The following is a 14,615-nucleotide window of genomic DNA, read 5'->3' on the forward strand; positions in this document are numbered from 1 at the left end:
CCTCTTTCTAACACCAATATGAAACGTCACCCCAGGCAGATGTGCTCCTCTGCCCCACGCCACACGATCCAAGCACTTACGGGCTGAACCAGGACGTTGTTCTTTCCATACAGCAAGTGCGTCCGGGAATTCTGGTGCAACGACTCGACGTAATCCCTAGCCGAGGCAGCAAAGCGATCCTCCGACATGCTTCCGCTGGAGTGCCGTTTCCGTATCTGGGGGGGGGGGACACACGTAAGGATACCGTTGCGTTGGCTGCAATGGGCAACTGTGAATAACCTGCTTTGTTGAGATAGGCACCCTCACATTAATTATATTTTCATTGTTAAGTTGTGGTTATTCCTTGGCCCAGAGTTTCCCAAGCTTGGGTCTCCTGTTGGTTTTTGGACTACAACTCCCATCATCCCTTGTTAGCAGGGATGATGGGAACTGTAGTCCAAAAACAGCCGAGGACCCAAGTTTGAGAAACTCTGCCCTAACCCAAATGGAGTTTTGAAGGGCACGATCTCCTCATATCGATCCGCATTTGCTGCCACAACTTTTTTTGGGGGGGAGCACAGCAAGGAACGAGACTCAAGCAATCGCCTGATCCTGTCCCCGTGGTCATGCTGGTTCAATGGGCAATGGTGATACAAGACACCAAAGAGAAGTGCCCTTTTCTGGGGTGGGGGAAAGCTTCGCCCCATATTAGATTTCCGAAAGAGGAACAGCGCCACATTTCGCAGCAAGGCCGCCATCTGAATTCCTCAGAAGGAAATCCTACTGATTTTGATGGGCTTCACTGTCCAAGGAAGAGTATTCAGAAGTCCAGCTATATTTTAATGTTCAGTTTCATGCTTCTGGAAGAAGAAGAAGAAGAAGAAGAAGAAGAAGAAGAAGAAGGAGGAGGAGGAGGAGGAGGAGGAGGAGGAGGAGGAGGAGGAGGAGGAGGAGGAGGAGGAGGAGGAGGAGAGCATACCATCCATCTGATTTGGTTACACCAGCAATTCTGGGCAGCTTCCAACAAATATAAAAGCATAATAAAACATTGAACATTAAAAAAATTCCCTAAACATGCAAAAAGTGACTTTCCTTCAAGTAAGCCCAATACTTGCAGAGGGGGGAGTTTTGTTGTGGGGAGAGAGAATCCCTTGTTGCATAGAAGCACAGCCTATGAATGAGGGCACTACAATCCTCCTGCAGGAATTGGACTGGACGGCCCCTTGGATCACTTTCAGTTCTATTAATATATATATATAGCGCAGGTTGATCCCTATATGGAACAGCTGCACATTCCTCAGAGGTGGGTGCCCCCTAAGGAGTCCCATCGGTGGAAGCCCTGCACAAGAACCTTTGCTTTTGCAATGGGCTTCCCACTCCCACCCCACCCCACCCCACTCTCCTCCCTCTGTGCCTCCCCTGCACCCCAAAATCAGCTCAAGAGGACTCAGGCAAAACCCCAGAACACTGCACAGGGGGAGGTTGTTCTGTCTGGCAAGCTGAAAAGCTCGCACGGAAAGCACGTTCAACGTAGCACAAAGTTGAATTCCTCCCAATGCTTCCATACTGCATTTCAAGCACACCCTCCCCAGATAATTCTGAGAACCGTAGTTTGCCCCCCCCCCCCCCGTATTCACAGAAATCCAATTCCCAGAGCCCTTAACAAACTACACTTCCAAGGATTCGTGGGGTAGAGCTGTGCTTCAAAAGTGCCCTAAACATACAGTGGGCATGCAGCCTAAATGGGTTATAACCATGTTGGCCACACCCTTCCAGATATTCTGGACTTCAGCTCCCATCTGGCTGGGCCTGATGGAAACTATAGCCCCAAAACATCTGAAGGGCCATGGGATGGAAAAGGCTGCGCTGCCATATCAGGGAGAAAAAAGGACCCACTCCTAACGCTGGCCGTTTGGACGGAGAGTCTTGCCGGCCGTGGGCTCCGTGGATGCGATGCCGTTGGACCAGTTCGTCGGCCGAGGGGTCTGTCCAGAAGTGGTCGGCTGTTTTCAGCTTGGTGTATTCCAGGGCACAGGGTCCAACTGAGAACAGACCAGAGAGAGAGAGAGAGAGAGAGAGAGAGAGAGAGAATGGAATTGGGAAACTCCTTTTGCCTTCTCAGGGGTGGAAGAAAGCCAGTAGCTTCTCCTCAGCTAAAGAGATCTAAGCCAGTGATGGGGGCTCCAGATGTTGTGGGACTCCCAACGCCCATCATCCTTGACTACTGGGCCATACTGGCTTTGGCTGGTGGGATCTGGAGTACAAAGACGTCCGGAGGACCTCATCCCTGGTCTAAAGGAACAGGCAAATAAATTGTTTCCCAGGTTATCTCAAATTTGGGTACTGCTTGATTTCCACTGGCAGAAAAGCAACATCTTTACTTTTCGCTCAGGGAAACTCTTCAGGGTGGCAGGAGCTTCTCGGTGGTGGCCCTCAGATTACACAACTAATTGCCTGTGGATGTCTGCCAAATCCAGCATCTTGGCCCTTGGCAAAACAGGATTTAAATACCTATCAGCCTTTATATCAGGGACAGCTAATAGTGGTGCCCTTCAGCTCTGTGGACTACAACTCCCAGCATCCCTAACCACTGGCCATGTTGCCTGGGGCTGATGGGAGCTGGAGTCCAACGATGTCTAGAGAGTCACAGGTTCCCCAGACCCAGCTCCATAGAACATATAACCCACTCCTCTTTTACCAGAAAAGGAAAAATGAGATTTTTAAATTGTTGATGCTGATGCCAAAAGCTCAGCTGTGCCTCAGATAGAGCCCATCGCTTCACGAAACCTCCTCTCCCTTCCTCTCCCCCGAATCCTTGCTCCTTCCTTTGGTGCAACAGCATCACGTTTCTTGACTCACGTTCATCATCTGTGCAAATGCCTTTTTGGCGAACCACATGGGGACTGTCAAAACAGCGCTCTTCCAAAGCACACAGAAATAACATTTGAAAGATGCTCACCCAACAGGCAGGCCAAGATGGGCCCACAGACCGGATCTGCCAGCAGAGCTTCTCTCTCGTAATATTTGCTGGAAGAGAGCAACCACACAAAACGACCGGCGATAAAATAACATTTACCTTTCAGTGAAAAAAAAGGAGCACGGGCGTTAATGAAGTTTGCCGCGCGGAGGAGAGAGAGAGGCTCTTCCGGTTATTATTATTTAAACACAGGCCACGTTTTGAAAGGAGCGAAGCCTGAAACAAAAAAAGCAGGGCTGGCTTTCTTACACAGGGGCCCCTGCCTTATATACCCTGGCAAAGCATTGGCTCCTTGAGCCTAGGGTTGCCTGCTCAGACTGGCAGCCATTCTCCAGGCCAGAGTGGAGGCTGGAGAATGGGAGGTCTGCTCCACCAACCTCAGTTCGCCCTCATACTTCTTAGCTCAGCTGCTTAGAGCAGGCATAGGCAACCTCAGCCCTCTGGATGTTTTGGGACTACAATTCCCATCATCCCTGACCACTGGGCCTGTTAGCTAAGGATCATGGGAGTTGTAGTCCCAAAATATCTGGCGGGCCGAGGTTGCCTGGCTTAGAGCGTGGGTGCTGATAATGCCAAGGCTGCAGGCTCTATCCCTGCATATTCTTGTATCGCAGGTGGTTGGACCTGAAAAGGTAAAGGGACCCCTGACCATTAGGTCCAGTCGTGGCTGACTCTGGGGTTGCGGCGCTCATCTCGCTCTATAGGCTGAGGGAGCCGGCGTACAGCTTCCGGGTCATGTGGCCAGCATGACTAAGCCGCTTCTGGTGAACCAGAGCAGCGCACGGAAACGCCGTTTACCTTCCCGCCGGAGTGGTACCTATTTATCTACTTGCACTTTGACGTACTTTCATACTGCTAGGTTGGCAGGAGCAGGGACCGAGCCATCGTGGGGATTCGAACCGCCGACCTTCTGATCGGCAAGCCCTAGGCTCTGTGGTTTAACCCACAGCGCCACCCGCGTCCCCCCTTCCGTCTACAATTCTCCATCCCTCTGATTCTATGGTGGGAATGGTGGCATTTCACCACTAGAGGGAACAGGAGTCCTCACTCTTTCCCCTAAGAGTGCTGATGTCATTCCCACCGCCCAGGAATATTTTCCTGGTTTTTTAAAAAAGAAGCCGTGGGCTGCCTTTGCAACTCGGTGGCCTGCCTTGGCTGCTGCCCATAAGGCATTTTTTTTACAAAAATGAAAGAGGCAGCATCAGCATTTGTTCGTACAGATTTGGGGGCACAGCACACAGGAGCCTCTCTTTAAGGCATATTTAAGGCATATTGCTAACATGGAAAGGGAACTGGCGCAACGGAAGCCAGCTGCTCTGCATCGACCGGTGAGAAGGAAAGCATCGTCTCTAGTTCCAGGTGTGCTGCTATTGATACTCAAAGATTATGCCCAATGCCAGAATAAAAGAAGTGTTTTAAAAAATCCAATCTAAAAAGAAACAGGAGCAAAGAGAAGAGAAGCAAGATGGAAAAAAGAAACAGAAGAAAGGAAAATAAAATAGATAGATGATAGATAGATAGATAGATAGATAGATAGAGAGAGAGAGAGAGAGATGATAGATAGATAGATGATAGATAGATAGATGATAGATAGATAGATAGATAGATAGATGATAGATAGATAGATAGATAGATAGATAGATAGATAGATAGATAGATAGATATAGATAGATGATGATAGATCAATAGATAGATAGATAGACAGATATAGATAGAGATAGATACATGATAGATGATGGATGGATAGATAGATATAGATAGATAGATGATGATAGATCGATAGATCGATAGATAGACAGATATAGATATAGATAGATATAGATATTATAGATAGATAGATATAGTTATATAACAGACAGATGATGGATAGATAGAGATAGATACAGATTAGATAGATGAGAAAGAAAGAAAGAAAGAGAGAGAGAGAGAGAGAAAGAAAGAAAGAAAGAAAGAAAGAAAGAAAGAAAGAAAGAAAGAAAGACTCAGTCGAGTTGTGATTTTAATTTGTTTTAACTGTTTTCAACATTGCTTTTTAAATTAAAATGGTCCATTCTGGAGTCTTAGGGTAAAAGATGGGCAATAAATCAAAATTATTACTAATGATGAGACAGCCTCCATTCATTGCTCTGCCCACTGGCCTCTGAAACGTTGCCCAGAAAGGAATGCAGCCCTCAGGCTGAAAAAGGTCATGTCCCCTCCCCCAGCCATTGATAGCTTTTTTATAACGACAGCATGCGCCACTTGTGGCTCTCTTCCCTTTTGGAAAACAAAACAAAGCCAAGCTCCGGCACGTCCCTTACCTGCAGTTGTCCACCACGTACTGCACAATCTTGTCCAGCACCCTTTCGATCAGAGCGGTGCGAACCCAGATGTGCTTGATGGCTTGTGGGGTCAGGGCAGGGGCTTTGCTCGTGGTGGACGCCTGCCTCTTGAGGGATTCCTGGCCAGCGGGCTGACTTCTCCTGCTAAAGAGAAATAAAGAAAGCCCAAAAACTCTCAAAAAAGAGAGAGTTTAAAAGCTTCATCGCAAACACGGTTTAATTTGTCTGGAGAGGGACTGACAACTCTGTGCCCGCCCCAAATGCAAGGCCTGCATTCCCTCAAGGGGTCACATCTGGGGGAAGAGCACCTATAAATGGCTGGTAGCCATTGACAGCCTTGTCCCTGATTTCGTCTAATCACCTTCAGAAGTCCTCCAAGCTGGTGGCCATCCCCGCCTCCTGTGGCAGTGAGTTCCACAGTTTATGCGCTCCATAAACTTCCTTCGATCTGCCCTGCATTGTCCGACATTTGGCTCCATTGGATATCTCCCTGTTCTAGCATTAGGCAGGTGTTTGAACCACACTTGTGATGTTGTTATGTTCACCCTGTGCTCGTGCGTTGACTGGAGCTACCATTTCCAAACCAGAAGGCCTAATTGGTCTGTTTTCGAAAGAGTGTCAAAGCAACAGCTGATAGGAGTAAAACAAGCCTTACTGACATTAGTAAACTAGTTTAAACCGGAGAGGATGGATGTGGGGGGTGGGCGGCAAGGAGGGGGAGAAAAATAATCCATCAGAAACATTTTTGCTCCCTCCTTCAATCTGCCGGACTATGGGGAAAGAAAATAAAAACCCTTATTTGTCTAGCTCAGCCTTTGGCAATATGGTGCATGCTCTGGACTACAACTCCCAGCAGTCCCTGGGAGCTGGGGCTGATGGGAGTTGTAGTCCTAAACATCCAGAAGGCACCAGATTGCTGTAGGCTGGACTACCCCACCTTATTCTCACTTGACATAAACTAGTAACCTGAGGAGAGAAAGAGGCGCTGGCTGATAGCTGAAACTCCTCACTATATTCTCCAGCTTTCTTAAAGGTGACCTGAAAAGGGAAAAAAGAAAGATGGATTCTTTTGAGGGTGGGTGTTTGTGTATGAGCGAGCGTGCACATGGGCACACTTGCACTTTTGGGGGTCATGCCTTTGGGGTCTGGGCTAACACAGACAAAACAGTCAGCACCTAGAACAGTGTGTTCCCAGGGGATTCTGGGTTAAACTGGAACAAGTCTCAGGGGAGAAGGGGTGCGAGAGAGATCGGCTCCCCCCCCCCCATAACACCTTGCCAATTTGAGTAGCCTCCTAGAGCATTCACAAAAACAAAGGATGGCTTGATTTTGACAGAAACGATAAATATTGCTAAATAAACCATTGTTGTCCAAAATTGATGATACTAGAAAACTCATGGTACGGAATATAGCTATAAATGGAGAAAATTATGCATAATTTGAGATTTTAGGAAGGACTAGAACACTTTTTAAAATGCTTTGGCATTCTTTTATGCCCAACCATCATTTTCAAGACAACCCTTGTCACCAGTTTAGCAATTCAGGAACTATACTTGATAATCTGATAATACAGACAGTCCTTACTTGGATTTTGTTATTTTAACCCCGTGTTAAAACCCGAGCAACTGTACTCATTTTGTGTGCCTATTTTATAGTTTTCTTTTTTCACCTTTTGATTTCTGTCTGCTGTTACGAGTTGTTCTCTCCATTTTATATACGTTATAAAATGTTTGTTTGTTTGTTTTTAAAATAAACACACACACCCTTTCAGCACTGATTTCATATCTGCTGCAGAGCCATCGTGCAACCTTTTCACATCACCACATGGGCTATTTAAATATAAACTTGTTCAGAATGTGGCAGCACAGCTGAAGCAAATATTTAAACAGGGCAAGGAATAAAAGGACCCGAAAAACCTGTCTGAGGTGACCTCTTAAGAGTGCAAGTAAGGTCTCTCTTAGCCTTGCAATGTGTGCCTGGAGCCAGTCTGTTAAAATGTGCTCCTGCAAGTTGGCATCAAGGTGGGGGGGGGCATGAGAGTGCCGGGGTCCTTGGCCGCTGCGCAAGGATACCGCCCCACAACATAGCTGTCAACCTTCCCTTTGTTTGCGGGAAATTCCCTTATTCCAGTGCCGTTTCCCGCTGCTTTCCCGGATTGTTAGATATCCCGTAAACTGTCCCCGGGACAAGTGAGGCTGCTGGTCCCTTATTTTCGAGGCTGCTGGTCCCTTATTTTCAAATCTGAAAGTTGACAGCTATGCCCCCCCCCCCCCGATGCCAGCCCTTTGCAGTGTGCAGAAATCAAAACAAAATAAAAAAATTCCTTCCAGTAGCACCTTAAAGACCAACTAAGTCAGTTGGTCTTTAAGGTGCTACTGTTGGTCTTTAAGGTGCTACTGGAAGGAATTTTTTTATTTTGTTTTGACTATGGCAGACCAACACGGCTACCTATCTATATATGCAGAAATCAACACGCTCCAGTCTTTCAGCTGAAAACACTGCAGATCTATCTCTGGGACTGGGCTGGGGGACGGGCGGGCAAACTCTGCAAAACAAGGTTTCGTCACTGAGCTGCGGACTCCCTTCGGAGGCGGACCTTAACCCTCACCTGCCTTCTACCTGCTGCAGCAGCTCCTGGGCTTTCCTGCACACGTCGCTGGCAACGTCGTACGTCTTGCCGACCTTGGTGAAGAGGGCGGCGATCTTGTCGGTCCGCAGGAAGCCGGCTGCCCGTCTCTTGAGCATGTGCAGAAGGCAAGCTTCCACCACTCCTGGGAGGAGAGAAGAAGGCAAGAGTGTCAAGGAGCAAACCCCACTCCGCTGCAGAGTTCTGTGGTCTCAGAGCAAACAGAGGCTCCTGTTTAACAATAGGAGCAAAAGGACGGTGTAGTTCTGGTGTGGGTGTCCCCGGAAGCTCAGGGTGGATGGACTCAGTGGTCCATCAACCATAGCCAGGTATAAAATAAGAGCCTGGGTGGCGAAGACTACAAGGCTACAAGATGGAGCTTCAGGGGGAGGAGCCAATTGCTTAACTGCATCCCACCCTAAGCTATGACCTGGGATGAGCTGGGCATACAAATGAAGAACTACCTCTGACTACCATCAGGCTCCTGTCGCAAAACACAATGACAGTGGCTGTGGTTCAGTGTTAGAAACTCAGATGTATAAGCTAGGTGCCAAATAGCTCCTTAAAGGTAAAGGTAAAGGGACCCCTGACCATTAGGTCTAGTCACAGACAACAATGGGGTTGCGGCTCTCATCTTGCTTTATTGACAGAGGGAGCCGGTGTACAGCTTCCGGGTTATGTGGCCAGCATGACTAAGCCGCTTCTGGCGAACCAGAGCAGCGCACGGAAACGCCGTTTACCTTCCCGCCGGAGCGGTACCTATTTATCTACTTGCACTTTGACGTGCTTTCAAACTGCTAGGTTGGCAGGAGCTGGGACCGAGCAACAGGAGCTCACCCCATCGCGGAGATTCGAACCGCCGGCCTTCTGATCGGCAAGTCCTAGGCTCTGTGGTTTAACCCACAGACCAAGGTTAAAGTTGTCAAAACAGAATATCTAGTTGTCATTTTGGGGCAAGACAGCTCTCAAGTCTCATTTTTTTCAAATGATGGACTGACTATGATTGATTCTCTATTAAACATCCGGCTAGTTCAAGTGGCAACCTAGAGCTAGGTCAAGAACTTTGACAACTTAAAAGAAGAAAAGTCACTTGATCCAGAGACATTGGCCTATTCTGACCTCTTTTTCTTAATGGTGATTGCTGCTGCTCAGGCTGCACAGAAAAAGCATTTTGGGTCCAGAAATTCATGCCCATTGTGCAAACAAAAAACGGATAAAATTCTAAGGGAGAGGGTATTAGTGTTGAAACAGTCCAGTGGAAACATCTGGAAACAGTCCAGATCCAAGGATTCCCCAGGCATGCACCTCCAGATGGTGGAGATGTCAGGGTGGGACCATCCTGGCACCCAGGCATCTTCACGTGGTCAATAGCCAGGTGCAAAATGCGCCAGACACCAGGCTCATTTCAAACACTGCTGTTGCTTGCAAGCAAGGAAGAGCTCTTCATTCTGGCTAAGAGCAGGACAGGCTCAGCAAAGTCCAGAAGTCGAGATTCCAAGGCACACGATCAACGGAAGAGGTTCACAACCAAACAGAAGACGTCCCAATAGTGGACACGCCCCTCCCGCCAAGCTTTTAAAGATGAGGCAGCATGAGCAGGACCCTCTTGCCCAGCTGGCCTGCTGTGTGCCCACATGTATGGCTCACCTGGGCAGGTGCATGAACCGATCCCACCTATGAAGGCAGCGCCTGGTTCGCAGTGAGAAGACAGAGCCCTGTCCCTTCCATTTCCTCCTTTTTCCCCCTATCTGAAGCTGCCAGGCCAGACCAGATCCGAGCGGGGCAGAAGGCACCCATGGCAACGAGAGATTAGGGATTCAAACGCGTCTGTTTATGGCCCACGTAAATTTCCAGTGTGCCCATTCCAAAGCATAAAAGGTAAAGGTAAAGGGACCCCTGAACATGAGGTCCAGTCGTGACTGACTCTGGGGCTGCAGCACTCATCTCACTTTATTGGCCGAGGGAGCCAGTGTACAGCTTCCGGGTCATGTGGCCAGCATGACTAAGCCGCTTCTGGCGAACCAGAGCAGCACACGGAAACACCGTTTACCTTCCCTCTGGAGTGGTACCTATTTATCTACTTGAACTTTGACGTGCTTTCGAACTGCTAGGTTGGCAGGAGCAGGGACCGAGCAACGGGAGCTCACCCTGTCGCGGGGATTCGAACCGCTGACCTTCTGATCGGCAAGTCCTAGGTTCTGTGGTTTAACACACAGTGATACCCCCTCCCTATTTCCTTGTGGGTCTGCCCAAAATCCCTTCCTGGAGCAACAAACAAAAAGGGCTCCCGCGGCAGACCAGGCGATACAGATTGAGATTCCTGAAGCGAGGGAGGTCAGGACCCCAGCACTGCTTTTGATCACCCGGAAGCAAGAAGCGTTTAACAACTCTGAGGCACCGATAAAGAAGTCCGAAACGTGCTTGCAAAATTACTGGAGGCTGAATTTAGCTTTTCCACACACCCCCCACCCTTCACAATGAGTTCTCCTGCCGCTTCAGAAGATGCCCACGTATTGAATTCTGTAGTTACCAAGTGGACTGAGCCGCATCGCAATCTTGGCGCTTAACACCCACGGAATGCTTCATCCATGATCAACCCCAGTTGATCGGTGATTAAATTCGTAAAGGGAAGAAAGAGGCAGGGAGAACGGACATCTCAGAGACAGCATCCTCCGGCCCCCTCCCTGGTCGCTCCTCCAACCCCCACAGCCCTCCCAAAGAAAATGATAGCATAAAGCGGATTGCCTCTTTTCCAGATTGATCTGACCACAAGTGCTTGCCTTTGCCTGTGTCAATTACTGAGAGCAACCTCTGGGGAAAGAAACTCGCATTTTGCAGCCTTTTTGGGGAAAAAACAAGGGAGGAGGGTGGGGGAGAAAGGCATTATCCATTGGGAAGATAGGCTTCATTTTGCTTTTTTTTTAAAGGAAAAAAAGGCTAAACATCTCAGACCCAAACTCGGAACATTCGTAGCACAGCAGTGGAAAAATACCAAGCCTTTGCATTCACACCCGGGCATGGCTGGAGAAAAATCACACATTTCATTCAAACATGTAAGGAGAGTGAGGGAGAGGAAACTCTGCGTCTTTTTTTAGGGGGGGGGGAATCTTTCTGCGACTTACACAGCTCCATCGATAAGCACCAAAGGCTCCGAGAAAATGAAGCATGACTCCGCAGGCTCTGTTTTCATTCTGTGTTCGTGAAAATTTGTGCTCATGGTTGTATTGGGGTTGGTTATAACGCCATTTTCCCTCCTGTTTGCACTTTAAAAGGTTTTGCACCCTGCTTCGTATCAAATTGGAACGTGCCCTGAAGCTTCCTGCTGAAATCCAGTAACTTTTCATACCACAAAACGTTCCGGAGTTTTGTGTTCTGTCCCACTTTTGTTGCGGGCTCTCCTTCCTTTGGAGGTTTTTAAGCAGAGGCTGGATGGCCATCTGTTATGTGTGCTTTAAGCTGCGATTCCCTGCGCTGCGGCGGGTTGGACTAGATGACCCTCGGGGTCCCTTCCAACAATTCTATGATTCTAGGAAGAGCGCCCCTCCAGGTGGCAATAATGGGGAAGACTCACAGGACAAGCGGAATGACGTGCAGACAGGGCAGTATAAATCCAGTAGAGATCCACCACTAAGCGACCATTATAGCATCAATGACATGTTACTGAATACACATGCCCCCCCCCCAAAAAAGTCTAGAGAGGTCCTTACACCAGTGGGGAGAACTTCCTGCTTTTCTCACCCTGCCAGTCTCAGCTCCTCAGTCTTAATCATATGGAGGTAACTGGGTTAGATGGGAGGAGGGTCTTTTCGGTGGTGATCTCCACCCACCCACCCCAAATCATGGAATGCTTCCTCCAGTGAGGCCCCCTGGTGCCAACATTACTGTCCAAATTTACTCCCAGAGATTCAGGCTGCATACACACAACACCTTTAAAACATGTGGCATCCCTGGACACCTTCTGGCACTGTGGTATGCCAGGGGCGGCACTGAAACATACGATCTGGCCATTCTTTAGAGTGGCACCTTTCTAGATGAAAGTCACCGCCTTGGAAAATCCCTAAAGCGGTCAGATACTCATGTGTCAGAAGCCGGAATCATGCATAGGTCAGCAATAAAACACTGAGTGAAGTTAACTCTTTATTCAAAGAAAGAAAACAGCGTGGGCCTAGTGATCACAGCAACTCTTCTCAGCAGGGAACTGTCCCAATGAGGCAGTCACGAGGACTGAAAATCCCCGCCTTCCCACTGCTCTCTAAGGCTCCTCCTACCCAGTTCCTTCCCAAGCAATCTGAGGCTCCGTTGTCTTGTCTCTCTTTGCTCTGCCCTCTTCATACATCTGCAGGGTCTGGGAGACCAGAGGGAAAGGGAGCTGGTCACAACAGCAGCAGGAGAGCTCCTGGCTCCTGTTGCAGCCTGTCTCATCTCTGCCTCTTGACCTCACCCTCTCCGCTTCTGCCTCTGATTCTGGACTGCTCTCTGACATAGACTCTTCCTGCTCATGAAAGCAAGAGACTCTTAATCTCAGGGTTGTGGGTTCGAGCAAAAAGTTACCTGCATTGCAGGAGGGCGGAATAGATGACCCTCGTGGTCCCTCCCAACTCTTAAATTCTATGATTCTAAACCCTGTCACCTCTCCTACTGCTGATACTTCCTCCTCGCAGTCTGCTCCCTCTTCTCCCTCTGACCACTGATCGTCGTCCTGCCACCAATCCCCTGGCTCTGAGCCTTCTTCCCTTTGGGGTCCCCCAGCTCATGTCACTCACCCCTTCTCTGCATCTAGCCAGTCCATGCCGCCATGCTATATACACAGTAACATCCCAATGCTCTGGGCCTTGACGAAGGGGCAAAGTTAAGTGGACTCTACATTGGTGGCCAAAAGGCTAGTATTGCAATACTGGAAGGAACATAAATCTTGCTGCAATTCTTATCCACTCTTGCAGCCCGTGAAAAAGGTACCTTTAGTGGCCGCCAAAAGAGAACAAACAGTCGGAACATTTGTGTTCTGTACTTGGAATTATTTGCAAGATCTGGCCCACAGGCTCTGCTGGAGCCAATTCCCTCCCCCTTTTTCTTCTCTTCCTCTCTCCCTCTCGTTTATGACATTGGGTGAAGGGCAGGCAAATCTTCAGCTGAGCCAAAGGAGGTTTGCAGTCACCTGATCAGCGGGTTGTCAGGGGCCTGTATGGTGCTTTGCAAGCCCGGACAACACATCGTTCTCCCATGTTGGGAAAACGAGACGTCTAACACCATGGCAATTGCTTCAGGAACTGTGTTTTCGGTGGGTTTACTTTTCCAGGTGCGCTGAATCAAAACTCTCCCCTGTCCGTACTGCTGACCCCGTCTTACGTCGCCATAAGCTCTCAACCGAGCCCGCCCCTGTCTGAGCATCCTTAAAACACCTTCATTTGCTGCCAGGGAACAGCCAATCTGCATGCATGTTAATTCCATTTCAGGGACACACACACACATACCCTGCCTGGAGATGGCTTCTGTGTCTGCGAGGCAGGCTCCAGATTGCAGCCAGTGCCTGTGTGGGCGGGAGAGACAGGATATATGGCTTTTTCACCTTCCGGGCTTCCCACACACAGCCTAGGCACGATTGCTGTCTTTGGCTTCCATCATGAGCTGGGGGCACAGAAGACTATCAGCTCCAACAAAATTAAAATTGGGGTGAAAGCGGGAAAGGCAGCTTGTCAGCTCAGTAGATTAGATTACTGTCGGAAGGGCTGGATCCACAGAGGAAGGTCCCTGGGACCCTACAGAGGACCTACTTGCTCAGCATCCATCCTGATTTGCTTCAGGGTGTTTGCACATCTTCCCGTTGGTCAGTCGTTCACCCCACACTTCTCTGTGCCTTTCACTGTCACTTTCCAAACTGCAAAACATCTATTTTGATGGGTGGGTGTTTTCAAGGCACGTTTGTTGCACTGTAGCCCTTTGAAATAACCAAGCTCCAGTATGGGCTTGGATCCCTCCCGGAAAGCACCTGACAGTCTGGAGTCTCACGCTGTCACCAACACAAAGCAGGGTCCAATCCCTGGCATCTCCAAGTAGGGTTGGGATTCACTCTCAATTAGTAAAAACAGGATCTGCACAGGAGCACAGCAACTCATCTCCGGCAGGTCTTGCCCCCTTGAAATAGTTGCTGAGACTGAAGGTCCCCCACCTCCCCACAGCTGCCTAAGTCCCCTCCTCTCCAGGGTTTCCCCCAAGCAATCTGAGACTGCGCCTGCATGAAGCTAACTTCTCCTCTGCCCGCTTCATGCCTCTCCTGGTTCTGGGAGACCAGGAGAGTGAGGTGCTTCTTACAGTGGGAGAGGGAGACACCCATGCCTGTTCACCAGCTGGACTCATCTCTTTGGGCCTCCCTCTTCTTCTGCCTCTGAGTCTGAACTGCTCTCTGCCCCAGCCTCTTCCTGCTCACTAAACCCTGTTGCCTCTCCTGCTTCTGTCACCTCCTCCTCCCAGGCTTCTCCCTCTGACCGCTGAACACCATCCTACCCACCAATCCCCTGGCCCTGCGTCTTCATCCCATGGGACGTTCCCCACCTCCTGCCTCCCACCATTTCTCTGTGTCCAACCAGTCTGTGATACTTGGAGAACTCTGGAGGTAAAAAAACAACAACAGTGTCCTTGTTCGCAACAATGAGAGTCCTTGTTCACTCACTGGCCAATACTCCTTATTCACTGTCCATGCCCTTCTGCAGAAGAC

The 14,615-nt window shown here is 49.1% G+C and overlaps 1 protein-coding gene across 9 annotated transcripts in view; it reads right to left on the reverse strand.

The window, feature by feature from the left end:
- Positions 1-14,615, reverse strand: part of SGSM2 (small G protein signaling modulator 2) — an 82,968-nt gene that overhangs the window by 31,204 nt on the left and 37,149 nt on the right. For 4 of the 9 annotated variants that reach the window (XM_081843465.1, XM_081843462.1, XM_081843460.1 and 1 more), the window contains exons 3-8: positions 7,886-8,048; positions 6,244-6,315; positions 5,257-5,421; positions 2,939-3,006; positions 1,876-2,021; positions 81-215 (exon numbers count right to left, since the gene is read on the reverse strand). In XM_081843465.1, the coding sequence (XP_081699591.1) occupies positions 81-215; positions 1,876-2,021; positions 2,939-3,006; positions 5,257-5,421; positions 6,244-6,315; positions 7,886-8,048 (749 nt within the window). The remainder of the gene's footprint in view (positions 1-80; positions 216-1,875; positions 2,022-2,938; positions 3,007-5,256; positions 5,422-6,243; positions 6,316-7,885; positions 8,049-14,615) is intronic. The other 5 variants (XM_081843464.1, XM_081843468.1, XM_081843461.1 and 2 more) reach the window with 4 other exon arrangements.

This window comes from Podarcis erhardii (genome assembly GCF_964252035.2).
Source record: "Podarcis erhardii genome assembly, chromosome: 16".
Classification (NCBI taxonomy): Eukaryota; Metazoa; Chordata; class Lepidosauria; order Squamata; family Lacertidae; genus Podarcis; species Podarcis erhardii.